Source organism: Setaria viridis, chromosome 6, assembly GCF_005286985.2.
Source record: "Setaria viridis chromosome 6, Setaria_viridis_v4.0, whole genome shotgun sequence".
NCBI classification, from domain to species: domain Eukaryota; kingdom Viridiplantae; phylum Streptophyta; class Magnoliopsida; order Poales; family Poaceae; genus Setaria; species Setaria viridis.
The window spans coordinates 3,855,995-3,879,144 of record NC_048268.2 but is presented as its reverse complement, the minus strand read 5'-3'; the positions used below and the strand labels follow the sequence as shown (position 1 = coordinate 3,879,144).

At 44.2% G+C, this 23,150-nt stretch overlaps 2 protein-coding genes and 2 long non-coding RNA genes across 4 annotated transcripts; all 4 read left to right on the top strand.

Annotated features, from left to right (window-relative positions):
* Positions 1 to 699: 699 nt before the first annotated feature.
* On the top strand, positions 700 to 4,839 carry LOC117860161 (uncharacterized). The gene is made up of 3 exons (XR_004641389.2): positions 700 to 1,206; positions 1,337 to 1,387; positions 2,291 to 4,839. It is a non-coding gene; the product is annotated as an uncharacterized lncRNA (long non-coding RNA).
* Positions 4,840 to 8,743: 3,904 nt separating this feature from the next.
* LOC117860160 (uncharacterized) lies at positions 8,744 to 10,253 on the top strand. The gene is made up of 2 exons (XR_004641388.2): positions 8,744 to 9,359; positions 9,636 to 10,253. It is a non-coding gene; the product is annotated as an uncharacterized lncRNA (long non-coding RNA).
* A 1,354-nt stretch (positions 10,254 to 11,607) lies between these two features.
* On the top strand, positions 11,608 to 15,694 carry LOC117860174 (sesquithujene synthase A). Its single transcript, XM_034743426.2, has 7 exons — positions 11,608 to 11,875; positions 11,978 to 12,233; positions 12,334 to 12,697; positions 12,772 to 12,990; positions 13,789 to 13,924; positions 14,619 to 14,867; positions 15,113 to 15,694. Exons 1-7 carry the CDS (start codon positions 11,747 to 11,749, stop codon positions 15,401 to 15,403), a joined length of 1,644 nt encoding a protein of 547 aa, XP_034599317.1. The 5' UTR covers positions 11,608 to 11,746; the 3' UTR covers positions 15,404 to 15,694.
* A 2,460-nt stretch (positions 15,695 to 18,154) lies between these two features.
* On the top strand, positions 18,155 to 21,719 carry LOC117861462 (7-deoxyloganetin glucosyltransferase). The gene is made up of 2 exons (XM_034745031.2): positions 18,155 to 18,813; positions 20,460 to 21,719. Exons 1-2 carry the CDS (start codon positions 18,306 to 18,308, stop codon positions 21,473 to 21,475), a joined length of 1,524 nt encoding a protein of 507 aa, XP_034600922.1. The 5' UTR covers positions 18,155 to 18,305; the 3' UTR covers positions 21,476 to 21,719.
* The last annotated feature ends 1,431 nt before the right edge of the window (positions 21,720 to 23,150 follow it).

Genomic DNA, 23,150 nt, shown 5'->3' with positions numbered 1-23,150 from the left:
CCCAACATTTACTTTTCTCTACAGGAAATTTAGTATAGGAAAAATAATTATTTGTTTTTCGAAATTAAATAATGTGGTTCTGTGCTGTGCATGCATGCCAATGCATCTTGATGTTTCATGAGTGAAAAAGTTTCAAGAAACACGTTTAGATGTTGTCCAAATTCTTCTAAGAATTTTCTAGTTTTTCTGGAATTTATTCTCCTTTTCCTTAAGCTTAATCTAAGTTTTTTGGATGGTTCTAAAATCCTTTTCACGAGCTCCAAATATTTTATTTGGATTCCTCAAGCCCCAAACTATCTCTAGGAATTTTCCTAGAATTTTTGGGATTTTTAGGGTATTTTTCGTGAATTAAATGAGTTACCCGGATTTTCTCTGGATATTTCACGAGAATTATTACTGAAAAAGAAAAAGGAAATCGTTTTCCTTTGGGCCGAACCTTAGACCCGACCCACGACAGCCCAGCAGGCCGGCCTCCTCTTCCCCTTTCCTGCCGGCTCAACCGCCTCCTCTCTCCCTATCTTCTTTTACACCGGCCGTTCCTTTCAGCCAACCCACCAGGCCTCTTTCCCTTTTTATTTCTCCGGCCCAAACAACAGCAGGCCGCCGGTTTTCTTCTCTCCGGCCCGGCCCATCAGCTCCCCCCTCTCTCCCTCTCACCGATAGGTAGGGCCCACCTGTTGGGGTCGTCCCTCACCTCCGGCCAGGCGGTGACCCGCTCCATTGCGCCGCCACGACGCAGGCGTCCCGCGCCCCTTTAGCTCCAGCGCGCCCCCTCAGATCCCTGCGCCGCACCGTCTCCTCCCACGCGCACGAGAGCCGCCGCCCCCTCGTTTCACTTCCTTGCGCCAGTAACGGCCCTCCCATCTCCGGCCTCCATTAATGGCCGCCGACCCCTTTGCTCCTCCACTGAGCTGCCTCAACTCCCTTCCTCCACCCCTATAAAGCGCCCGCGCCTCCTCAGGCCTCCTGCTGCTGCTTCTTTGCACCGCCGCGCCAACGCCCCTGCATCGCCGTCCACCGCCGCCTGCCCCGGCCCTCGCCCCTGCCGTCTTGTTGGTGCGCCGACGCTTCACTGCCGGCCGCCGCCCTGCACATCCCGCACATCCCCCTGGCCCGGCCGCCGCCGGCCGGAGGCCCCCTCCCGGTCACCACTGTGAGCGGACGGAAGAAGCCAGTGAAGAACCAAGGGAAGAAGAAGAAGATAAGGTCATCTCGCAATCTAGCCCCTGAAGAATCCTGTAAATCTATATCTTTCTCTATGTTTTTGAACATCTTCAGATAACCCCTGTAACTTTCAGTTCCTTGCAATCTAATCCAAGCCTTGACCCTTTTGCAGATCTAACCCCGAGCTTTCATCTTTTCACATGCTCTATTCCCTGTGTATAAGGTATCTTCTCTACTAACCCCTGTAGTCTACGGTTAATCGCGTTTTAGTCCTTAGGACGTTGTTTAACCCGTAGATTCCACGTTTTAGCTCCGTTTAACCTCGTTCAAGATGCGTTAGGTTCATAACAGCATAAATTACACGCTAGTAATGATGTTGTCCACCATTGCAAGTCTTTAAAAATAAATTTAATATTAATTTGATTAATGACTATTTGAATGTCTTTTCTTAATAAGAATTTAAGTAGGATTTACACCGGTTTTTCATAATCAATATTAATTTAAATAATTCTTATTTAATTAGTTTTATAAATACAAGTTAACTAGGTTCTATCCCAGTTTCCATAAACTAAGGTTTAATTGGTTAATTCCTAATTATAACTAGCTTTTCTAAATAAAAGATATCTAGGTTATATATCGGTTTTCATAAATAAAGTTAAGATGCTTAATGATATCATAAATGCATTTTCAATAATAACATGTTTAGTTGAACACGAAATACAAAGTTATTTGATTAGATGTCTTATACATGCTTTGAGTTTCTAAAGTTAATTGTTAAATTGGCATAATCCGTACTTTAATATTTACAAATAAAATATGATTAAGGTTACCGCTATTTTCAATGATTAAATGTAACTTTCTTAATTCCAAATAAGGTATTTCTATGAAATAATCTATGTCCATATTTTATTTAATTAAAATAGATCAAGCATATAGTCTTTTTATTTCTTTGATACATCAAACTTCTCAATAGTTCCGATCTCAGCATTTCCTGCGTTTGCGTGACCTTAGATCGAGCCTTCTCCTTCAATACGCTCTTTTTAAGCCTTTTTTTATTTTGGTGTATTGTTCTTAGTTGTACTTGTTTGTTTGCTTGGATGTTTGTGCTGGTGTTTGCTTCGATTAGAAGGATTGCTGCTCGGAAGCTTTGAAGATTAAGAGTTTCAAGAAAGCAAGATCTGTAAGAGTAACTTTACGTTGGAGAAAGGCAAGTATCCCTAACCATCCTTCTACCTATGCTTTGTTCATAATATCATGAGAATGGTATATGTTGTTGCTGTAACCCGATTCCACGTGGCAAGGAAGAGAAAGCTGAAGCAAGCGTCCACAATCGCACCCAACTATGCATCTAATCATTTCTAGGGCAAGTTCATTAATTGTGTAGCGATCTAGTGTTTCTTTTCTTTTCTTTTCCTTTCCTTTTCGGCGCGTCAGCTTCAGGTAGCGCTCGAGCCCCGGGAAGTGGAGCGCAGACCACGGTTTTGGTGCAACTACGGGAGCGAAAGCGAGTTTAATCGCGACAGATTTTTCCTTTAATTTGCCCCGGCCGCGAGCTTCTCTCTTGGTCCGTACACGACGCTTGTGATGGCAAGATAACGAGAGCTTAACCAACGCCAGCGTTAGCCGCCAAACGGCAAATGTTTTTATCTGCTCCTGGCTGGCGGAAAGGCAGCAACCAAACAAAAAGGGTGCTGTGCTCTGAGCCTCTGATAGCCTTTCTCGTCAGTCCCAACTGGAAGATTAGCAGTAGACGTTACGCAAATCGCTCTACATTTCCTCATGGAAGCGACTAGATTGTTACAGAGGAGCAGGGCGATTAACGATGCTGATGATCTACTGCTAATCTTCAATTGCATCTATTGCTGAAAACTCTATTCTTGGAGGCAGCGGGGCTACAAAAGTCAAAGCACGAATAGTTAAAGAGACGACAAGAGTTGCACAGTAGGGTAGCACCGTAGCAGTATAAAAGGTATACCCCGACCCACCCGACCGATCATGTGAGTTCTCCTGCGCCAATCGAAGGAACTGAACGGATCTTGCTGACATTTCCGTCGACAGCTTCTCGTCGCCCTAAGAGGGAATATGTTTTGCATACTTCGTTTGTGGTCGGCAACTACTCACTCCAGCCCGTGATCCGTGGTCCGTGCGTCCATTTCTAGCACTCGTGATCCGTGGTCCGTGCGTCCATTTCTAGCACTTGATAATGAGCAAACTGTAGTAGTGTCCCATTGATTTAGACACCATTTGGTAGGGCTCCAAGCCTCCAGCTCCTCCGGTTCTTGGGAACCAGTGTAACCAAAAGAATTTGGTTTTAGCAGCTTTTTAGTTCATTTGAGCGTCGGCTCCTGTTCATCTCAGGCATGGATGGAAGTTATAATCCTGGCCTGTGAACTAGAGCGTTTCATTCATGCAAAACCGAGGCCCTGATGTAGGGCCAAACGAAGTTTGATGACAGCAGATTTTGCCGAGTAAGAACATTTCCAATAGACTACCTATTTTTCTCTCCATTTAACTCTCTATGGCAAAAAGATTCATCTTTACGTTGAGTTGCTTATTCCAACATACTATCCATTTTCCACTCTCCAAATCCCAATAGCTAGTTCTTTCTTTAAAAATCCGCACTCGTCGTCCACTCCAACAACCTCTCTATTTTACTACAACAGCTTTTCTATTTTGCACTTCTCATTCCGTCAATTACTGCACGTGAGCCCCATACTATGGTAAGGTAAATTAGCTAAGTTAAGTATAAATGAAAGTTTGGCAAATCGGAAGGTGACGGAGAGTCTGTTAGAGTATTGCTTGCTTCTCGACCGCTAATCACCATCCTTCGCTCGTGAGGTCACAATTGAAAATGGCGTTCTGCCATTGTACAGTGATATTGGTGGCCCAGAGGGGGTGGATGAGTTTTCTTCAGCGTTAATGATAACACGGCCAAAAACGCACTGTAGCAGATGGCGAGGTCGTCAACTTCTGCAGTCATGCAACAGTAACACGCAGATGACGACAGTGCTATAGTGCACAGATCAGAGATCGCTGCTGGACTAAAAGCCAACCTCAGTAGCCAGTAGACGTGCTAGCTGTATGTACGTTGACATCGAGTAGCGCGCTAAAACAAACATGTACAATGCCAAACAGAGTCACAAACGACACTGACATACTTGAGCTTACATGAAGACACACACACGTAGAAAGACTTGAAAACTTCTTTCTCTCCCGTCGATCGAGAGGTGCAGCCAGCTACACCGGTTCTAGCCACTACTTGATCGACCTGACAGTGGGTGGCGACGACCCGGCCCTAACACGCTAGCTCAGGCTCGATCGATCGCCACCGACGAGACGGACGACAAGACTCGTTAACCTCTACAGCATATAGTTATAGCTAGGAGTACTCCTACCGATCGAAACTCTCAAGATCCCATGCTCTTCTTCTCCTCCTCCTCCTCCTCCTCCTTCATCTCCTTCGTCTCCTCCTTCTCCTCCTTCTTCCCCGAGACGTGCGCAGAGGCTTCAAGATGCGTTAGGTTCATAACAGCATAAACACGTTAGTAATGATGTTGTCCACCATTGCAGGTCTTTAAAAATAAATTTAATATTAATTTGATTAATGACTATTTGAATGTCTTTTCTTAACAAGAATTTAAGTAGGATTTACACCGGTTTTTCATAATCAATATTAATTGGACTAATTCTTATTCAATTAGTTTTATAAATACAAGTTAAATAGGTTCTATCCCGGTTTCCATAAACTAAGGTTTAATTGGTTAATTCCTAATTATAACTAGCTTTTCTAAATAAAAGATATCTAGGTTATATATCGGTTTTCATAAATAAAGTTAAGATGCTTAATGATATCATAAATGCATTTTCAATAATAACATGTTTAGTTGAACACGAAATACAAAGTTATTCGATTAGATGTCTTATACATGCTTTGAGTTTCTAAAGTTAATTGTTAAATTGACATAATCCATACTTTAATATTTACAAATAAAATATGATTAAGGTTACCGCATTTTCAATGATTAAATGCAACTTTCTTAATTCCAAATAGGGTATTTCTATGAAATAATCTATGTCCATATTTTATTTAATTAAAATGGATCAAGCATATAGTCTTTTTATTTCTTTGATACATCAAACTTCTCGATAGTTCCGATCTCAGCATTTTCTGCGTTTGCGTGACCTTAGATCGAGCCTTCTCCTTCAGTACGCTCTTTTTAAGCCTTTCTTTTATTTTGGTGTATTGTTCTTAGTTTGACTTGTTTGTTTGCTTGGATGTTTGTGCCGGTGTTTGCTTCGATTAGAAGGATCGCTGCTCGGAAGCTTTGAAGATTAGTTTCAAGAAAGCAAGATCTGAAGAGCAGTAAGAGTAACTTTACGTTGAAGAAAGGCAAGTGTCCCTAACCATCCTTCTACCTATGCTTTGTTCATAATATCATGATAATATTAATTGGAACATGGAGAACCACCTAGGAAAATAGTGCAACCACAAGAACTATCATGGCTCTGGTCTTGGCTAATTAATTAGAAACTCTAGTTTGAAGCGGTCTTACCAAAAGGGCAAGAGGGGCGGTGGTATATGGGATATAGCACCCGCTCTTTTGGGGAGTGGGCTTCGCTAAGACACTGTGCCCACTAGGGTGTTGTTATATCCTGCTACCGATCCGGAAACCTTAGCGGACTACTTCTTATTAGCGAATCTTTGTAAAGGCCTCATAGCGTCCCTATGCAATCACACCTCGGAAGTGTGGTATGGTGCCTAGCTAGCACCGCATGGTTGGGTTCAAAGTTCTTTGAACTTTTACGCGACTTGTGAGTAAAGATGTACAACCTTTGCAGAGTGTAAACTGATATATCAATCGTGCTCACGTGTCACACCCGGTTTCTGAACAAAACCGAATGCATCGCATATGTGTGCCAGGATCCGTTCTCACACATATGTTGACATCATCAGTGAATACATCAAAGACAGTGCTCAAAAACGTACATAAACCAGTAGGAACTTTATTACACTCAGCGTGATAGACACGAAGGTCTTTAATCGTTCACCGATAACTTAAACGCACGCACACACAGCGCAGCTTCTCCACAGGCTTGACTGGTGAACGCCTGCCTAAAACTCCTCGAAGTCGTCGAAGAACTCCACGTCGTCACAAGCTTCTGAACAGCGTTTGGGCAAGGATGAGTACACTTATGGTTGGTACTCAGCAAGTGGGGGAAACATGCAAGGCTCACAAGGAATGGCTCAAGGCTTTAAGCGGTTAGCATTTTAGTTGGTCAAATTTTATTTAGCTGCACCTAATTACTAGATGTAAGTTTATACCAACCCACTTGAGCATAAAGCATTAGCATTAACCCAAAGGTAAAGGTAACACAGTTAATTCTCATCTTTAAGTTCATTTATCATGTGAGGGTCCAAGCCGCTCTTAACCGTGAGCACGGCTGATATATCAGTTTACACTCTGCAGAGGTTGTACACTTTACCCACAACTCATGGTCCCGCGTGTCGCCCGGGTTTGCAAATCCCTTAAACACTTCCTTTGGTGAGTGGCTGGGGGGTCCACTACGAAGCCTTTACAAAGACACGCAGGTAACTAGTAGCCCGCTAGAGTTTCAGTAGCGATGCGGACGACAACCCGTTATTGAGACAGCACCTTAGTGAAGGCTACTGCTCCGGATCGTGCACCCAACACCTTCCCCCTCCTTGCCCTTTCGGTAAAGCCACCAGCTAACCACATGCCTAATTATTCGGCTAAGATCAGAGCCATGTGATGTGGTGGTTGTACTATTTTCTTGGGTGGTTCTCCATGTTCCGATTAAAACAAGTGTTCTTGCAATTAAACAGGTATAGCAACATATATAAAACATGATTAACATTCTTCTCATTATTAGAACATTACCAACCCAAATTAAGCGACTAGCAAGTCTACCCAACATGATTAAACAGGTTTTCAAGGAATAAGGATTAAAACTAGGTAAGTTCTTAATAGGTATTCCCGTCAAATTTATGCACATACAAGAAATAAATAAAGTGTTTAATCATGATATTATTGGGACAAAAAGAACATGCAGGGGGAGAATACCACTTGCCTTCCTCGGCAAACTGGGGGTACTCTTCTTCGAACGGTGGCTGCTCCTGAACTTGCTCCTCCGCGAACGTCACGTCGTCTACACGATCACACAAGGCAAGAAAACAAAGAATGAGTAAAACAGTACAACAAACATATGCAAAGGCTTACAACAAACTCCTAAAACTAACGTTCATGTAGAGACGATCGCGTGAGCGCGAGAATCGCTGGAATTAAATTTAAAACGATGAAGATACGAGATAAACAAGGTTCAGGGGCTAAAATAGAATTAACTATATACTTCAGGGGCTAGCAAAGAATTTTAGGTAGTGTTTGGTTGGCTCAAATGTAACGTAATATGATTACTAAAGGTAACGAATCCCATTACATATGTTTGGTTGCGGTGGTTTGTAATCAATTGACACTGTAATCGAATCCCTTACCTAAAAAATATATATACAAGCTTGTTACCCCTCCTCCCCCACCGTAATCAGATATAGCATCCACACAGTAATCTGATTACGTTACTAGAGTGCAACCAAACAAAGAGGGCAATCACCTATTCCACCTTTAAATACACTGTAATCTAATTCCCTTTACGTTTACATTACCTTAGCACGAACCAAACACTATCTTAGAAAGATATACTGAACAGAACATGTAATTACAGAAAAGAACAAGGTTACATATGCAAGATCACATGGCTCGGGTTAAGATGAAAGTATACAAGTTTTGCAGGAGGTTATTTGTAAGGTTGGTAAGACACAAGAATTAAAGAAAAGAAATAACAGAGAGTTTAGGAGCAGCCCTATCCTTTCTTCAACCTTGCGCCAGGCTTGCACAGGGAGGGGTGGCGCACGACCGGTGGCTCGCTGGCGCCCTTGGCGTGGCGGGGAAGGGAACCGGTGCAGGCGAGGGGAAGAGAGAGGCGAGCAAAGAGGAAACTTCACCGTCGGTGGCGAGTTGGAGGAAGCAGGCGCTTGGGTGGCGTACAAGAAGTTTCGGGCGGCGGCGAAATTGGACGGCGGCGCGGGAAAGCAAGGAGGGTGGCAGTGAGTGGCAAAACGGAAAGAGGAACTCCGGGTGAGGTTGATGGCGACCTTTGTAGGCCCCGGGAGGAGCGGAAGGGGCTCCCGGGAGAGATCGAGAGCCGGCCAGCCATTAATGGCCTTGAAGCTTTGTGCGGCCGTTTCCGGGGAGAGCAAAAGAGGGGGCGACAATTTGAGGCCGGGAGTGGGGGAGAGGAGACGTCGCAAGGTCGTGGAGGGGCTCAGGAGGCCGAGAGACGCCGGGAGGCGAGGGGGCCGGGGAGGCCGGCGGCGCACGGGCGGGCGCCGTGCGTGCGCCGTGCGCTTCAGGCACCTGGAGGTGGGAGATGGAGGAGCTGGCCAGTTGGGCCAGTTTGGGCCGGCTGGTGGAGGAAAGGAGGGAGGTGGCGGCTCAGAGAAAAAGGAAGGGGGCTAGGCCGGCGCAAGGAGAAAAGACGGGGGGGGGGAAGGAGATGGGCCGGCGGGGAATGGGCCCAAAGCGACTGGAAGAGGGAAGGGGAAAAAAAGGCCCTGCGGGCTGAAAGAGAGAGGAGGGATTTTGGCCCAAGGAGAGGAAAGAGAGGTGGAGGGTTTTGAGAATTTGAAAAGAGTTGAAGTTTTCAAAATCAAATTCAAATTCTTTTGAAATTCAAAAGCAAGCATTCAAACCAAAAGCCAAAATAAAAGAGAAAAGAAAAAAAAACTCTACCAAGCACTTATTGCTTCTAAAATTATTTCAAGTGCTCTTTAATTATTTAAGACCGTAAATTTAATTAAAATGCTTTATTTAGTCCTTAGAGAGAGAAAGCTAGACCAAGTTGCTTACATTGCATTGTGATGGAATTTTGGGTGTTACATCATGGTTAAGAGCGGCCTGGATCCTCACATGATTAATTAAACTTGAAGATGGATTAAATCGTTATTCCGGTTAGTTCCTGTGGCCTTACTGAGTACCAACCATAAGTGTACTCACCCTTGCTTACTGCTGCTCAGAAGAAGAAGCTGCTATGAAATTGTGAAGATGATGCTGAGTTCTAGGCGTACGCAACCCCCAGTCGAGTGCTTGTGAAGTTTGGAGTCTCCGTTTCTAAGGTTTAAGGTGTGTTTCTCTGATAGTCTTGTAAGTCTTTGTATCTTTTTGCGTGATACTGTAAGTGTTATTCACTAATGATGTAGCACTTGGTTTTGTTTTCAAACCGGGTGTGACACTATTACTGTGACGATGGACATTCGAGAGGAGATTAATCTTCTTATATGCTTAAATATTGGTACAATGGATACTTTACTTCAAAGATTAATGTTATTAATTCGTTAAAACTGAGACCTCATAAATTAAACTTTGTGTGCTGACTTTTATCTTATTTTGTTGATGCAGGAGAGCTTTTGGACATTGTGGAAAACTAGGAACGGCATGGCATTCAGCAGCTAACTCGTCAACAGCTGGCCTTACATGATGAAAGTGGATGGAATGCTTGCTTGTATGGGTGACCCAGTCAGTGCACTACTCCACAGCCGCTCATCGCCACCGGCCCTCAACCTCTCATCACCGCCGGTTAGGAGGTCCGACGGATAAAGGTCGGCGCTGATGCTTTCTCATCACCGTCGGTTTGTTTACCAGGCCAGCGGTGATAATGGACTCTTCACCGGCGGTTTAATTATGACATGAACCAGCTTTGAAACTCTTTTTTCAGACCTGAGTATGGATAAGCTAGCTAGAGTTCGTGGCTGACTTTTGATGTAGACATGTAGTTCCTCCGCAGCTGTGACAAACATTTATGCCTGTTTATGCTCCCTATAAAATTAAAGCTGGATGGATTGGGGTCTCGAACCGAAATAGATCTGCCTCCAATAAGTTGTCGGAATATAGTATATAAAGATTGAGGGTACACTAGCATGCTACTTCCTCTGTATCAACATGTTTGTCGTTGTTGATTTTTTATCACAACATTTGACTATTCATCTTATTCAAAAAAAATTATGTAAATATCATGTATTTTCTTTGTGATCGATTTACTTTACCATTAGAAGTATTTTAAGTATGACTTATCTTTCGTATGTTTGCAATAAATTTTTGAATAAGACGAATGGTCAAACGTTGCAAGAAAAAATCAACAACGATAAATAGTTCGAGAAAAAATCTCACTATACTTGTCATAAGACCTAGCAAAAGATTTGTTGAAGCACGAGTAGTAGACTTCAAGTAAGTTATCGTAACGTCTTGATGCAGCCGTGGGGTGTTGATTGGAGTGTGATGGTCCGTGTGACGGGGACCATGTTTTGGAAAAGCGTCTCGACAATGGGTGGATAGAAATGCAGCGAATTCTCATTCCGTTAACAGTGCCGAGATAATTGTTATTAGCGTCATCGAATTTGTAGCCGTCACCTCGAATACGCATATAGCACTCATGTTAACAACATGTTAATTGCGTAACGTGCATGAGTGGCTTACCCTCGCTCGGATCGATCGGAGACAACACCCAGCTGTCAGCGCAACCTGTCAAGAACATGTACACCACGGACGGTCGGAAGACACACAAACCACAAGTTACTCGTGCACGCAGGACAACCACGCTGCTAGGCAAAGCTCAACCACTGCTAGGGAAAGCTCCATCAATGCTAGTTGAGAATCCCTTTTAGTACCGGTTTCGTAACTACTCTGGTACTAAGGGATCCTTTAATATCGGGTGAAATAACCGGTACTAAAGGATGTTAAAAAATAAAAAGGAATCCCACCCCGCCGCCCTGAGCTCGCTGCCGCACCCGCCCGAGCCCCCCGCCGCCGCCCGAGACCAATCCCTCCCACCGACGCCCGCCGCGTCCTCCCACTGCCGCAGCCACCAGCGCTGCCGCCGCATCCACCAGCCCGTGCGCTGCCGCCGCTCCTCACTGCCACGAGCAAGGGGCGAGCGAAGGGGGGAGGGGAGGGGCAGCAGGAGAGGGAGAGAGGGGGGCCGGGGAGAGGGAGCGACGGCGGGAGAGGGAGAGAGGGAGGGGGCTGGTGAAAGGAGAGGGAGAGGGAGGGGGCCAGGGAGAGGGTGGAGGAGAGGGCCAGATAAGATGGAGACCGAGGGAGAGGGCTGGGTGAGAAGATAAGATGGGTTAGGCAGAGGAGTAGGGATGGGTGACCCCCTTTTAGTACCGGTTGGGGCTCCACCCGGTACTAATGGGTGACATTTAGTACCGGTTAGAGCTCCCAACCGGTACTAAAGGGGCTCACGGGGACCTATTCTTTAGACTCGGTACTAATGCTCATATTAGTACCGGTCAAAATCCAACCGGTACTAAGATGCTGGATGAAAGGTCGTTTCCCAGTAGTGAATGACTAGGTTACTCAGGGTTGGCTTCGTCCTGGCTCTCACGAGATGAGAGAAATCATGGCTTGGCTGCATCGCCTATAAATACCTCTGCAAGCCACAAACATATAGGCACAATGAAATCTACCAAACATTAGCAAGGAAAACATAAGAGCATTGAGATTTGAGGAAGATGCCGTCGTCGTCTCCTCCTGCACTGCTTCATTCCAGCGACGCTGAGGGGCTGCGAAATTACACCAAGTTCCACCCGAGCATCTGGGGTGATTTCTTCCTGACATACCAGCCGCCAACAGCACCTCAGGTAACAATTGCGTCGCACTCTCTTGATGATATGGAACAGGAACACGCTTAGTTACATTGCATGCATCAATGGAATTTACTTGGAACTTATTGTCCTTTGTAGAGTGAAAGCATGAAAGAACGGGCTGGCGTGTTAAGAGAAAAGGTTAGGGAAATACTAAAGAGCCCAAAAGAGTTACCAGAGACATTGAACCTTATAATCACATTGCAACGACTTGGACTGGATAGCTACTACGAGAGCGAGATAGACGAGCTGTTGCACGGTGTTTACAACTCGGATTGTTACGATGAAAAGGACCTGAATTTAGTTTCACTGAGGTTTTACCTTCTGCGGAAGAATGGTTACAATGTGTCATCAGGTAATAAGGACTTCTTGTGTCAAAACTGATTGGACAGTTTTTTATTAGTTTTGACATTGAAATATGACTAATAATATTTATTATAAATCAAATTGTGCAGATGTATTTCTAAAATTTATAACAAAAGATGGAAACTTTGTTGATGCTGATACAAGGAGTTTGCTAAGCCTATATAATGCAGCTTATTTGAGGACACGTGATGAGAAAGTACTTGATGAAGCAATCTCTTACACTACATGTCGCCTCCAAGATGCCCTTCAACATTTAAAATCACCATTGGCAACGGAGGTGTCTTCTTCCCTTGATATACCTCTTTTTAAAAAGGTTGGAATCATAGAGGCAAGAAACTACATACCCATTTATGAAAAGGAGTCTACAAGAAATGAAGTCGTATTGAAGTTTGCAAAATTGAATTTTAACCTTCAGCAACTTGATTTCTGTCAAGAAATAAAAGAATGCATGATGTAAGTTTGTTTTCATCGCAGTTTGAAATATATGGTTCTTATAAAATATGAATTGACTTATGTTTCCATGGAAGGTGGTGGAAGGATATCCATGCCAAATCCAAGTTGAGTTTTGTTCGAGATAGAATTGTTGAACTGTATTTCTGGATGAACAATGCTTGCTATTATCCAACATGCTCTCTTTCTCGAATTGTACTTACGAAGACCACAGCCATTGTTACAATACTTGATGATATATTTGACACATATGGCACCAATGAAGAGTGTATGCAAATTGCTGAGGCCATTTACAGGTATAAACCTTCCTGATCCAGTCCGATGGTTTCAATATTAAAAGTATCACACAAATTAAATACTACATACACACTAGTTTGCAAAATTGATTTGCCTACACATGAAAAGAAGGAAAGTGAAGTCTTTCGCTATGAATCTGATGGAATCACACGTGCTAGAGACATATTTCGAAGACATGCCAGCCTTATTGTACTTATGTACAGCTAGCTAGGCGTGGTGTGCCATGTGCTTTGCATCACAATAAAATGTCATGTAATAAAAATGTTTAAGAGTTGCGTCAGAATATAAAGTATAAAACAAATTAAACTTTGCACTTCACAAATTAAGAATAAGTTTATAATATTCAAGGAAGAAAAGAAGAGAAAACATCAAATAGACTAGGTGATGTTTGTTTCATTTTGTAGATTATGGATTGTAGCTTGTATAACAATCTGGCCTGTTGATTCTTACAATTTGGGACTTATTTGTTTCAGTTTTCATATTGTAACGACCTGCAAGGTGCAATCTACAATCTATAAGCTGAAACAAGCATGGCCTCACATTAGCAACAATACCGAAACCTATTGTTCATGGTGTATAGAAAAAAGTTGGATTCTTTTAGAAAAGCGAGGATAATGTTAGGATGAAAATATGATGAGAGTGGGCAATGTCACTATTATTATTATTATTGAAAGTAACCTTATTAGAGAAAATTGAGGGGGAAATTTATTTGGTGCTCATTTGTATAGAATTTTTTTTCTTGTAGATTTAATACCATTTTACAGCAGGAAAATAAGTCCAGACATTATATGATGCAGGTGGGACGAAAGTGCAGTACATCTGCTGCCTGAATACGTGAAGGGTTTCTACTTATGTCTACTGGAGACATTTATATCATTTGAGGATGAGTTAGGACCAGAGAAAAGCTACCTTGTGTTTTACCTAAAAGAAAGGGCAAGTACTCTATTTGATCTTATGACATAGTTGATTGTTTATAAATACACGCCTTCAAAGTTATAGTACATATCCTAGGACCAAGCACTGTCCAGGCAGATCACAATGATTTAGCTGTACAAATGGCATATATATTTTTTCAAATAGAATTATGCTACTAATATTTTTTCTCGAATATGCAAGAGAATTGCATATCATTGCATTAAGATAGGAGAAAGGCCAAAATAGTCATACAACACACACACTTGCCCCTAAGGGTGCCTAAGATTATGCTACTGATATGAAAAGCAAAAGTTGAAGATACTTGACAACAAACTGAATACGAGATAGATGATATACTTTACAACAAACTGAATATAAGGTAGATAAATTTATTAGCCAAATATCAAAACTGGAGCTCGTTATGCATGATGTTTTCTCGGTCACAAGTTTATTCAATTGTCTCTTAGATGAATACATGTGGGTTTGTAAGTTGTCCTAAAACTTTTTTTTTGGTAAAAGGATTATGGTGTACTGTATTCCGGCACAAATATGGCAATCAATAAAGTTGTTCCAAACATAGGCCATGTACAAGCATGACATATTGTGCAGAATGCAAATACCTTCAATTCAATTAAATCCTATTTCAAGCCTTCCATATTGGCAGCTTTATCAGGATTTAAAATGACTCAACTCATTTTCATATCTCATATAGATTAAGCATTTAGTTCATCTATACTGCAAAGAACTAAAATGGCGTGAAGAAAATTATGTGCCATCAATGAGCGAGCACCTTCAAGTAACAATGGAAAGCGTTGGATCCGCTGCGCTAACATGTGCTGCATTTGTTGGAATGGGGGACATAATAACAAAGGAGGTCTTCGAGTGGATTTTGAGCTACCCGCAATTTTTCAAGTCTTTTGCTATATTTGTACGGCTCGCTAATGATCTTGTATCAACTCAGGTATTTTCCTATCCTTAATACAAGTTTAATTTATGCAAAGAACAGTAAATATGAATTCATTTTAACCTCCAGTTCCTCTTTCATGGACTGTGTTCAGTTCATGGACTAGATTCATAACATCATCTACTTTACAATTTTAGTGAAGCAGAATATAAATATAAGTTTATTATATAATTTGGAAGATTAACTTATAGTTGTTACAGTAACGAACTTGATGCCGTTTTCCACTGCCCACATGTTCACAGCGTGAGCAAACAGGGGACCATAGCCCCTCCAGTATCCAGTGTTACATGAAGGAGCACGGAACAACAATGCAAGATGCATATAAAAAGATAAAACAACTCAGTGAAGATTCATGGAAGGATATGATACAAGGATCCCTCGTGCTGGAAGATCAACCAAAGGTCGTGCGACGAACAGTGCTCGACTTATCAAGAACTGCAGTTTACATGTACAAGCAATGCGACGCATTTACTACTTCGGAAATACTCCAAGAAATGATAAAGCTACTCTTCGTGGAGCCAATACCAGAATGAAGCTTGCCCAGTGGTGCCGTGGTGGTATGTACAACCATATAAGCAAACTATGGGCTATATTGTACTTAGTACAAATGAAATAATAACCGGTCATGTTTGAGACCATGGTGATGTACCTAAATAATGGAAGTCAGGACAGAACCATAAAGTAAGTATTGTCATTAGCTCAAATAAACGTATTGTGTGCACCCAGCGGTTGGTCGCGGATGCTGTTGGGAAATAAAAATATGTAACTATCAAGTGTATTGTGTTGTGCTGTATTATCGAGTAATATATAAGACTGTTTCTGAACATTATTCTTGAACCACGGAATGGTGCACAAGTGGCTTTCTAGTTCATGGAAAATATGTTTGAAAGGAATCGGTGCTCGTAGCTTAAGAGGGGGAGGAGGTGAATTAGGCAACAATGTTTGAAAAGAATCGATGTCGTAGCCTAATAGAAAACATGTTCACTACAATGTTCTAGATGATTCGAATAAGTTGAACAAGGTGGAATTGATTGCCTCCTTCACAAGTGTCTGTTTATCCTTGAAGGGGGAAAACTGTATTGTGGAGTTGTGTGGTAGTTCTGAATCGTACTGGAGAGAATTTAGTCAGTTCCAAGAATGTACGAAACCAAGACAAGGCAAGCAAAGTAATCCAACCTTCTCAGAAACCCGGGCGCGGCTATTTGAATCGTTGACCCATTACGTCGAGCAGTTGGTGTGCGTCCCGCCTGCGCTGCGGGCCAGCGCCACATATGGCCCAGCACCATCACCCGGCAGGAGGACTGAAGGAGGCAGCCGCTGGCGGTGACCCAGTGACCACGAAAGGGAAAGCCGACGTTGCAGGCAGTCAGGCACGTCGGCGCCGTCGCTCCTTTGGTGCCGCGTGCCTAGCAGTTGCTTGTGTGGTTTCACTGGTTTGTTTTTCGGGGAAGAAGAAACGTTGGGCTTGCCGCCGCCTCTCAAACTGTGGGCCTTCGTCATGCCGCGACCCACACTCATTGGGCCGGCAAAGTTGCTCTTTCATTTTCCCGGCTGGATCGACCTCGACACAAAAATGTTCTAGTTCCCTCTAAGAAAAGGGAATGTAATGCATTCAGCTCCTCTATAATAGAGGAAGCCTATTTGATCGTGAAAAGAAATTGAATATCTTGTCCATCTCATAAAATTTCACGGTTACTAGTTACATTTTATCAATATTGTTTCATAGGAGCGATTCAAGATGACGTCGATGGATTGCTGTAATACTTAGTGTCAGAGCCAAAAATATTACAATGTCATAGAGGTAACACTACTACAGAAATAGGTTTCACCAATGGGCTATCACCACCAGTTGAGCTAATAGGGGCAACAGCAGTTAAAATCAGTGGTGATGGTACTTTGCATCGCCGGTTGGTGATTAAAACTGGCAGTGAAAGTATCACCGCCAGTTCGTAACTAAATTTGGCGGTGATATAGCCTCTGGACCCAAAATTGTTCTCAACTCTGATTTTGACCGATCTCGCATCCGCTCATCTCTCTCCTCTTAACTTTTATTTGGTCTTCTCCCCATCTTCCCATCCGCTTCTCTCTTCTCACTCTTATCCACATCTATCCTTCCTCCGCTTCTCTCCTTCACTCTTCCTCTCTTCTTGTGTTTCACTCTCTCCATCTCCCCGATCTCTGCTCAGTCGCTGACGATGATGGTCAGCTGGGTCCTCTCTGTTGCCTCTCCCCTCCCCCCTCCACTCACCCCTCACTAGCAACGAGGAGCGACGGCGGGGCAAGATGTGGAGGTAGCGCTAGGGCAAGGTCGGAGGAGGTAGCGTGCGGGGGAGGAGTGCTAGGACGCGACACAGCGGTTCCCGGTGGAGGAGCACGTCGGATGCGGCAATCATAGTGGAGGAGCTGCGGGCCGAATGCGGTGGCGTGGGATGGAGCGCATCAGGCTGCGAGACGGCGGCGTGTGGGGGAGCAACGCAGTGCTGGACGCGGAAGTGATGGACGCGGCGCCGTGAGTGGAAAGGAACCAGGCCGCGAGACGGCGGCGTGGGGTGGAGCGGCACCGAGCCACGAGGCAGCGGCGCTCTGGATGCTGTAGCACTTGAGGAGCAGCATCGGGCCGAATTTCTTTTTTTTTCCTGATGCTTATCACCGCTAGTTTCAAATCCGATTATGATAATAAAAGTCATCACCGCCGACCCTGACGGGTCACCAAAACGGCGGTGATAAAGGATTTGAGGTCGGAGGTGATGACCTCTTCTGTGGTAGCGTAACTTTGAAAAATGTGTACAATATATACATTAAGTGTTGGAAACCACAAATGTTTAAGATATAGTTGCAGTCAAACATCAACATGCACATTATATTCATGGTCCTATTGTTGATTATGAAGTTTCTACGTAGTCCAAAACTATATACATGATCAACGTAGTTGGTAGTCGAACTCCATTATTTAGTCTGACCTAGCTGTGAGATGTAAATATATGAAATATATAGAGCGTTTAGGTCCTGTTTGTTTAAGATTATAATCCACCTAGTAGATTATATAAGCTGAATTATAGGTCATGAGTATTATGGTAAAAGATCATCTTGGAACCACATTAGGACCATAAATAATCTAAAATAAGTAAGTCTTAGATAGCTTATTTGAGATTATTTGTGATCATATAGTGGTTCTATAATAATTTTTTACTATACTGCCCTTGGATCATAATCCTCCTTGTACAACGGTATCTCTCGATCCCGCGTATACCTCCCACCAGCACATGATCCTCTAACCCGCCAAATGCGTCGGGACTCGCGGTCGCGGGACGGGCCATAGATCTCCCTCTCCAACGTGCCATATATTTGTTAATTCTGATCCATGGCGAGATAAGCACACAGAAGAACAACTGAGCCCAAGTGTACGTGCAAGAGCACCAACAAGAGCGAGCGAGCATGGCGAGGCCGCACGCCGTGGTGGTGCCGTACCCGGGCTCCGGCAACATCAACCCGGCGCTGCAGCTGGCCCAGCTCCTCCGCCGCGGCGGCGTCTTCATCACCTTCGTGGTCACCGAGCACAACCTCCGCCGCGCGGAGGCCGCCGCCGGCGGCGGCGACGGCGCCGTGACCGCCGGCGCCCGCGAGGGGTTCCGGATCGAGACCATCCCGGACGGGCTGCTCGACGCCGACCGGGGCGCGCAGGACTACGACCTCGGCCTGTCCAGGGCCACCGTCCACCACGGCGCGGCGCCGCTGAGGGACCTCGTCGCGCGGCTCCGCGTTGGCGGCGGCGACGTGCCGCCAGTGACGTGCGTGCTGCCGACGGCGCTGATGAGTTTCGCACTGGAGGTGGCGAGGGACCTTGGCGTCCCCAGCATGGTGCTCTGGGGCGGCAGCGCGGCGGCGCTCATGGGCCACATGAGGCTCCGGGAGCTCAAGGAGAGGGGCTACCTGCCACTCAAAGGTACTCGACGCTCCTCACTGGGACTCTGCTAAAGTTAAATTGAATTATAAATAGCGTTGCGGTAATTTTTCTCTATCCAAACATCTTCTAGCTAGGTGAAATTAAAAAGAAAAGTAAAAATAAGGCAGAGGAAGATTTTCACTGGGATGTTGTCAATTTAAATTGAATTATAAATAGTGTTGCCATAATTTTTCTCTATCCAAACATCTTCTACGTTAAAATGAAAAAAAAAGTAAAAAAGGTAGGGTATGATTTCACTGGGTCAATATTGTGAGTTTAATTTACATTTTTTAAATTTAGTTTCCAAACTGTAACTAAAGCTAGAGTGCCAAACATGATTTTCTTTCATAAATAAATCTACGAGTCAGCCCTATGTTCATTCCTGTATTCAAATTCAAACATCAAAACGAAATTCGTGATCAGACGATTTGCAAATGCTGTGCTACATTTTGAAGTAGGATCTAGGAGTGGTGGGTTGACTTCACTGCTCTGTTGTCTGTTGTGCAACTGCAACATGGTATAGCTATTCTTCTTTCTGCTGACTGTCAAAACTAATCATTTTTCTTGGATCAATGCAAGTTTACTATATTAATAATATCTTATTGGCCAGTTGCTTGTACTTCAATTTTCTGAGAGCAACTTGCTTTGCAGCATAAAGTAAAAGTCTTGTGTCGTGTACACAGATGCCTTTATTGGTTTCAAATTCTACTAAGCACACGTGATTATGCTCCGACCTTAACGAATTCCCTTCTTTTGTACTTCCTTTGTTTGTTTTTCTTTCTTTAAGCCTTGGGTCTGATTTGTACTGCTTTTAAACTCTTTTCTTTTTTGCAATAATTCAGTAGGGGGCTCCCCCTCCTGTTTCCTTCAAAAAAAAAATATTATGCTTGCAGAGGTCATTATATTGGTCCTACGTGCTCCTTCTCTACATACACTACACTTAAACTCTCTGTTCAAGTAAAAACCATTTTGGCCACACACAGTAAAAACTTTCTCAAACTGAATTAGCAAAATTATTTTTGAACTATTAATAAACTTAAGACAGGCATACGAAAAAATAATGTATAACATGATAAATGGATTTCGCTCTAGGAAATTGAGAATAATTGCAAAAAAAATCTGGAACATTCTTAGGAAATACTATGCTAGAAAAAGATTTGCCACATGGAAGGTGCTAGCGGGCTGGCGGGCACCGGCCAGTACAAAGGTGCCAGAGCCAACCCGCAAACACCCGCAAGCAGAGATAGGTATGTGCTGGCAGGCGACCTAACACCCGCCAGTATAGATAGGGTGCATCTGTACTGGCGGATGTTTAGGTGGCCTAATAGCACCAATGTAAATAAAATATGCTTGCAGACAGCTTTTTTTTCCAGCCACCCTTTCATTTGGAGCTTATCCGAGAGGAGCTCGTGAAAAGCTCTAAAACACCAAATCCTAATCAATGTCTAAACACATTTTAAAAATTATTCACTCTTATAACTACTAAATGCAACCCGCATGGATGCAACTACACACGCATTAATATAATCTATATTGTTTTAGTTCAATTCAAACTAAGACGTACTAATTACTCAAGCAAGCTAGCAACTTAACCAAATTAACGTCAATGTGTGTATCGACTCGCTCGTCTTTTTCTCATCTTGCAGATGAGAGCTCCTTGACGAACGGCTACCTGGAGAAGACGATCATCGACTGGATCCCCGGCATGCCGCCGATCAGCCTCGGCGACGTCTCGAGCTTCGTCCGCACCACCGACCCCGACGACTTCGGCCTCTGGTTCAACATCACGGAGGCCAACAACTGCACCAAGGCCGGCGCCCTCATCATCAACACCTTCGACGCCCTCGAGCCCGACGTCCTCGCTGCCCTCCGCGCCGAGTACCCGCGCATCTACACCGTCGGGCCGCTGGGCACCCTGCTCCGCCACCGCCACGACGGCGACGGGGACGAAGACGCCGGCGGCGGCGACTCGGACTCGATCGACCTGAGCCTGTGGAAGCACGACACCGAGTGCCTGGCGTGGCTGGACGCGCAGGACCCGGGCTCCGTCGTGTACGCCAACTTCGGCAGCCTGACCGTGCTCACCGCCGCCCAGCTCGCCGAATTCGCGTGGGGCCTCGCGGCGACGAGCCGCCCGTTCCTGTGGGTCGTGAGGGAGGACCTCGTCCCCGGCGCCGTCGGTGGGCCGGCCGCGCTGCCGCCGGCGTTCCTCGCGGGGACGGCGGCGCGGGGTCGCCTGGCGACGTGGTGCCCGCAGGAGCGGGTGCTGCGGCACCCCGCCGTGGGGTGCTTCGTGACGCACAACGGGTGGAACTCGACGTGCGAGGGGCTCGCCGCCGGCGTGCCGATGGTGTGCTGGCCGGTGTTCGCGGACCAGTTCACCATCTGCAAGTACGCGTGCGAGGTGTGGGGCGTGGGGCTCCGGCTGGACGCCGAGGTGAGGAGGGAGCAGGTCGCCGGGCACGTCGACGGGGTGATGGAGAGCGAGGGGATCCGGAGGAGCGCGGCGAGGTGGAAGGCGGAGGCGGAGGCCACCGCCGGCCGTGGTGGGTCGTCGCATGAGAACCTGCTGAGCTTGGTGAAAGCGCTCGGAGTCAGCTCGCGCTCGACTCCGAGTCCGAGGCATGAGAGATCAGGAATCAGTTTCGTCGGATTAATCTGAAGAAGAAGATTGGATCGACGAGCAGTTAGTCGGATTACTGTTCCAACGAGGTAGTATTCGGACGAATTGAATTGGGCACAATAATATCCATGTACAACATGTGGGAGTTTGATTCTTCGTAATAATGTCACACGTAAGCAAATATGATGATACGGCAATATTGAAGTTCTAAATAGAGAGAAACTGACAAATAAAAACTCGGCTCATATGGTTTCCAACATAATAAAACTCTTTCACATATCTATTGAACCGATTTCGTGTACAATTAAGTGCTTTACACATTATGCATGAGTTAAATGCTATGTCTACCCTATGAAATCACAAAATGATACTTTGCATTGTATGGGTTTTTTCACGATTTTATTCTGTTCAAGATGGCAAGAAAACAGTGAAATAAAACTAGCGATTAAGAATGGTTTAATATTAAATTGTTTAATATAAAGAACGCATTGGTTGCCTATTTAATTAGTTATTATTTTTAATAATAAAATAGCTAAGCTAGATATTTGTCCACGAATGACTGGATAGTTCCATAATAAAAAGGGAGAATTCATTACCGAAGTAACCCATGAAGTTTATGAATAAGGAATAATTTTTACATAATAATTAGCTTATGTAGTCATATATTCACTCCATGCGTAGATGCCAGGTGTAGAACTTAGAGATATAGATATAACACCTACATTATAGAGGTTTTAGTTCTCAATTGCCTTGGTGGATGAGGAGGAAGCTCTTGAGCTTTGTTAGAGTTCATGTGCTTACTTGATGCAGGCCTGGCGTAGACTTCAATGTAGATTTGCAATTCATGATCGTTATCATCATCTTTGGTAGTAGTGTTGGTTGCAAATGAGCGAACAAGGGGCGGCGGCTTTCCCATCACCTCATTGCTGGTTCGCTTTGGTTTGTAGGATGGAGGCTTATCTCGCTATAACAAACCATGTAATTCATGATGAATTTCTCTGCATGATGTTGTAGTGCCTCACAAAACGTTGGTCCGTGAGGGACCGCCCTACAACCACTAGTTGGTTTGCACCGCCAATCAAGGTGCATAGGTGGGGGCGTCGGCCCCCTTGGACTTTAACTTGTGGGACTATTTGCTAAGATCAATCGTGACAAAGTCAAAGCTTACTGACTAGATGACTTAGGTAGGCGTGCATGCATACTTCTTAATATCCCTATATACGTGACGTCTAATTAAAAAATATTATATCTCCAAGGTCCGGATCTGACACATATTATACTATCTCTACGTCACAACATTGTAATTATAACCGAATCTTGGGTTGGGCATAGGAGAGCATGTGGACTTATAACCTCTTTTGTTCTATCAAGCTAATAATTAGGGTTGTACGTATCAACAAATCAGCTACATTCATCGCAAGCACATATTTAAGACTAAAGGAAACTTTATTTACAGATTAATTGTATGATTTCTTTTAACTATTGTATCAGCCTCAGTTTGGTGCAGTTCGACATGGATTTTTCTTTACTAATAACTGTAAGCTGGAAACAAGTAAATTGAAAATTTTGCTGAGCGAAAGTTGCTCTATTGCCTGAGAGAGAGAGGATAATAAATAGCACTCCCTCCATTCCAAATTATAGGTCGTTTTAGCTTTATTAGATTTATATATTTTATTATGCACTTGATATACCCTATGTCTAGATGCATAATAAT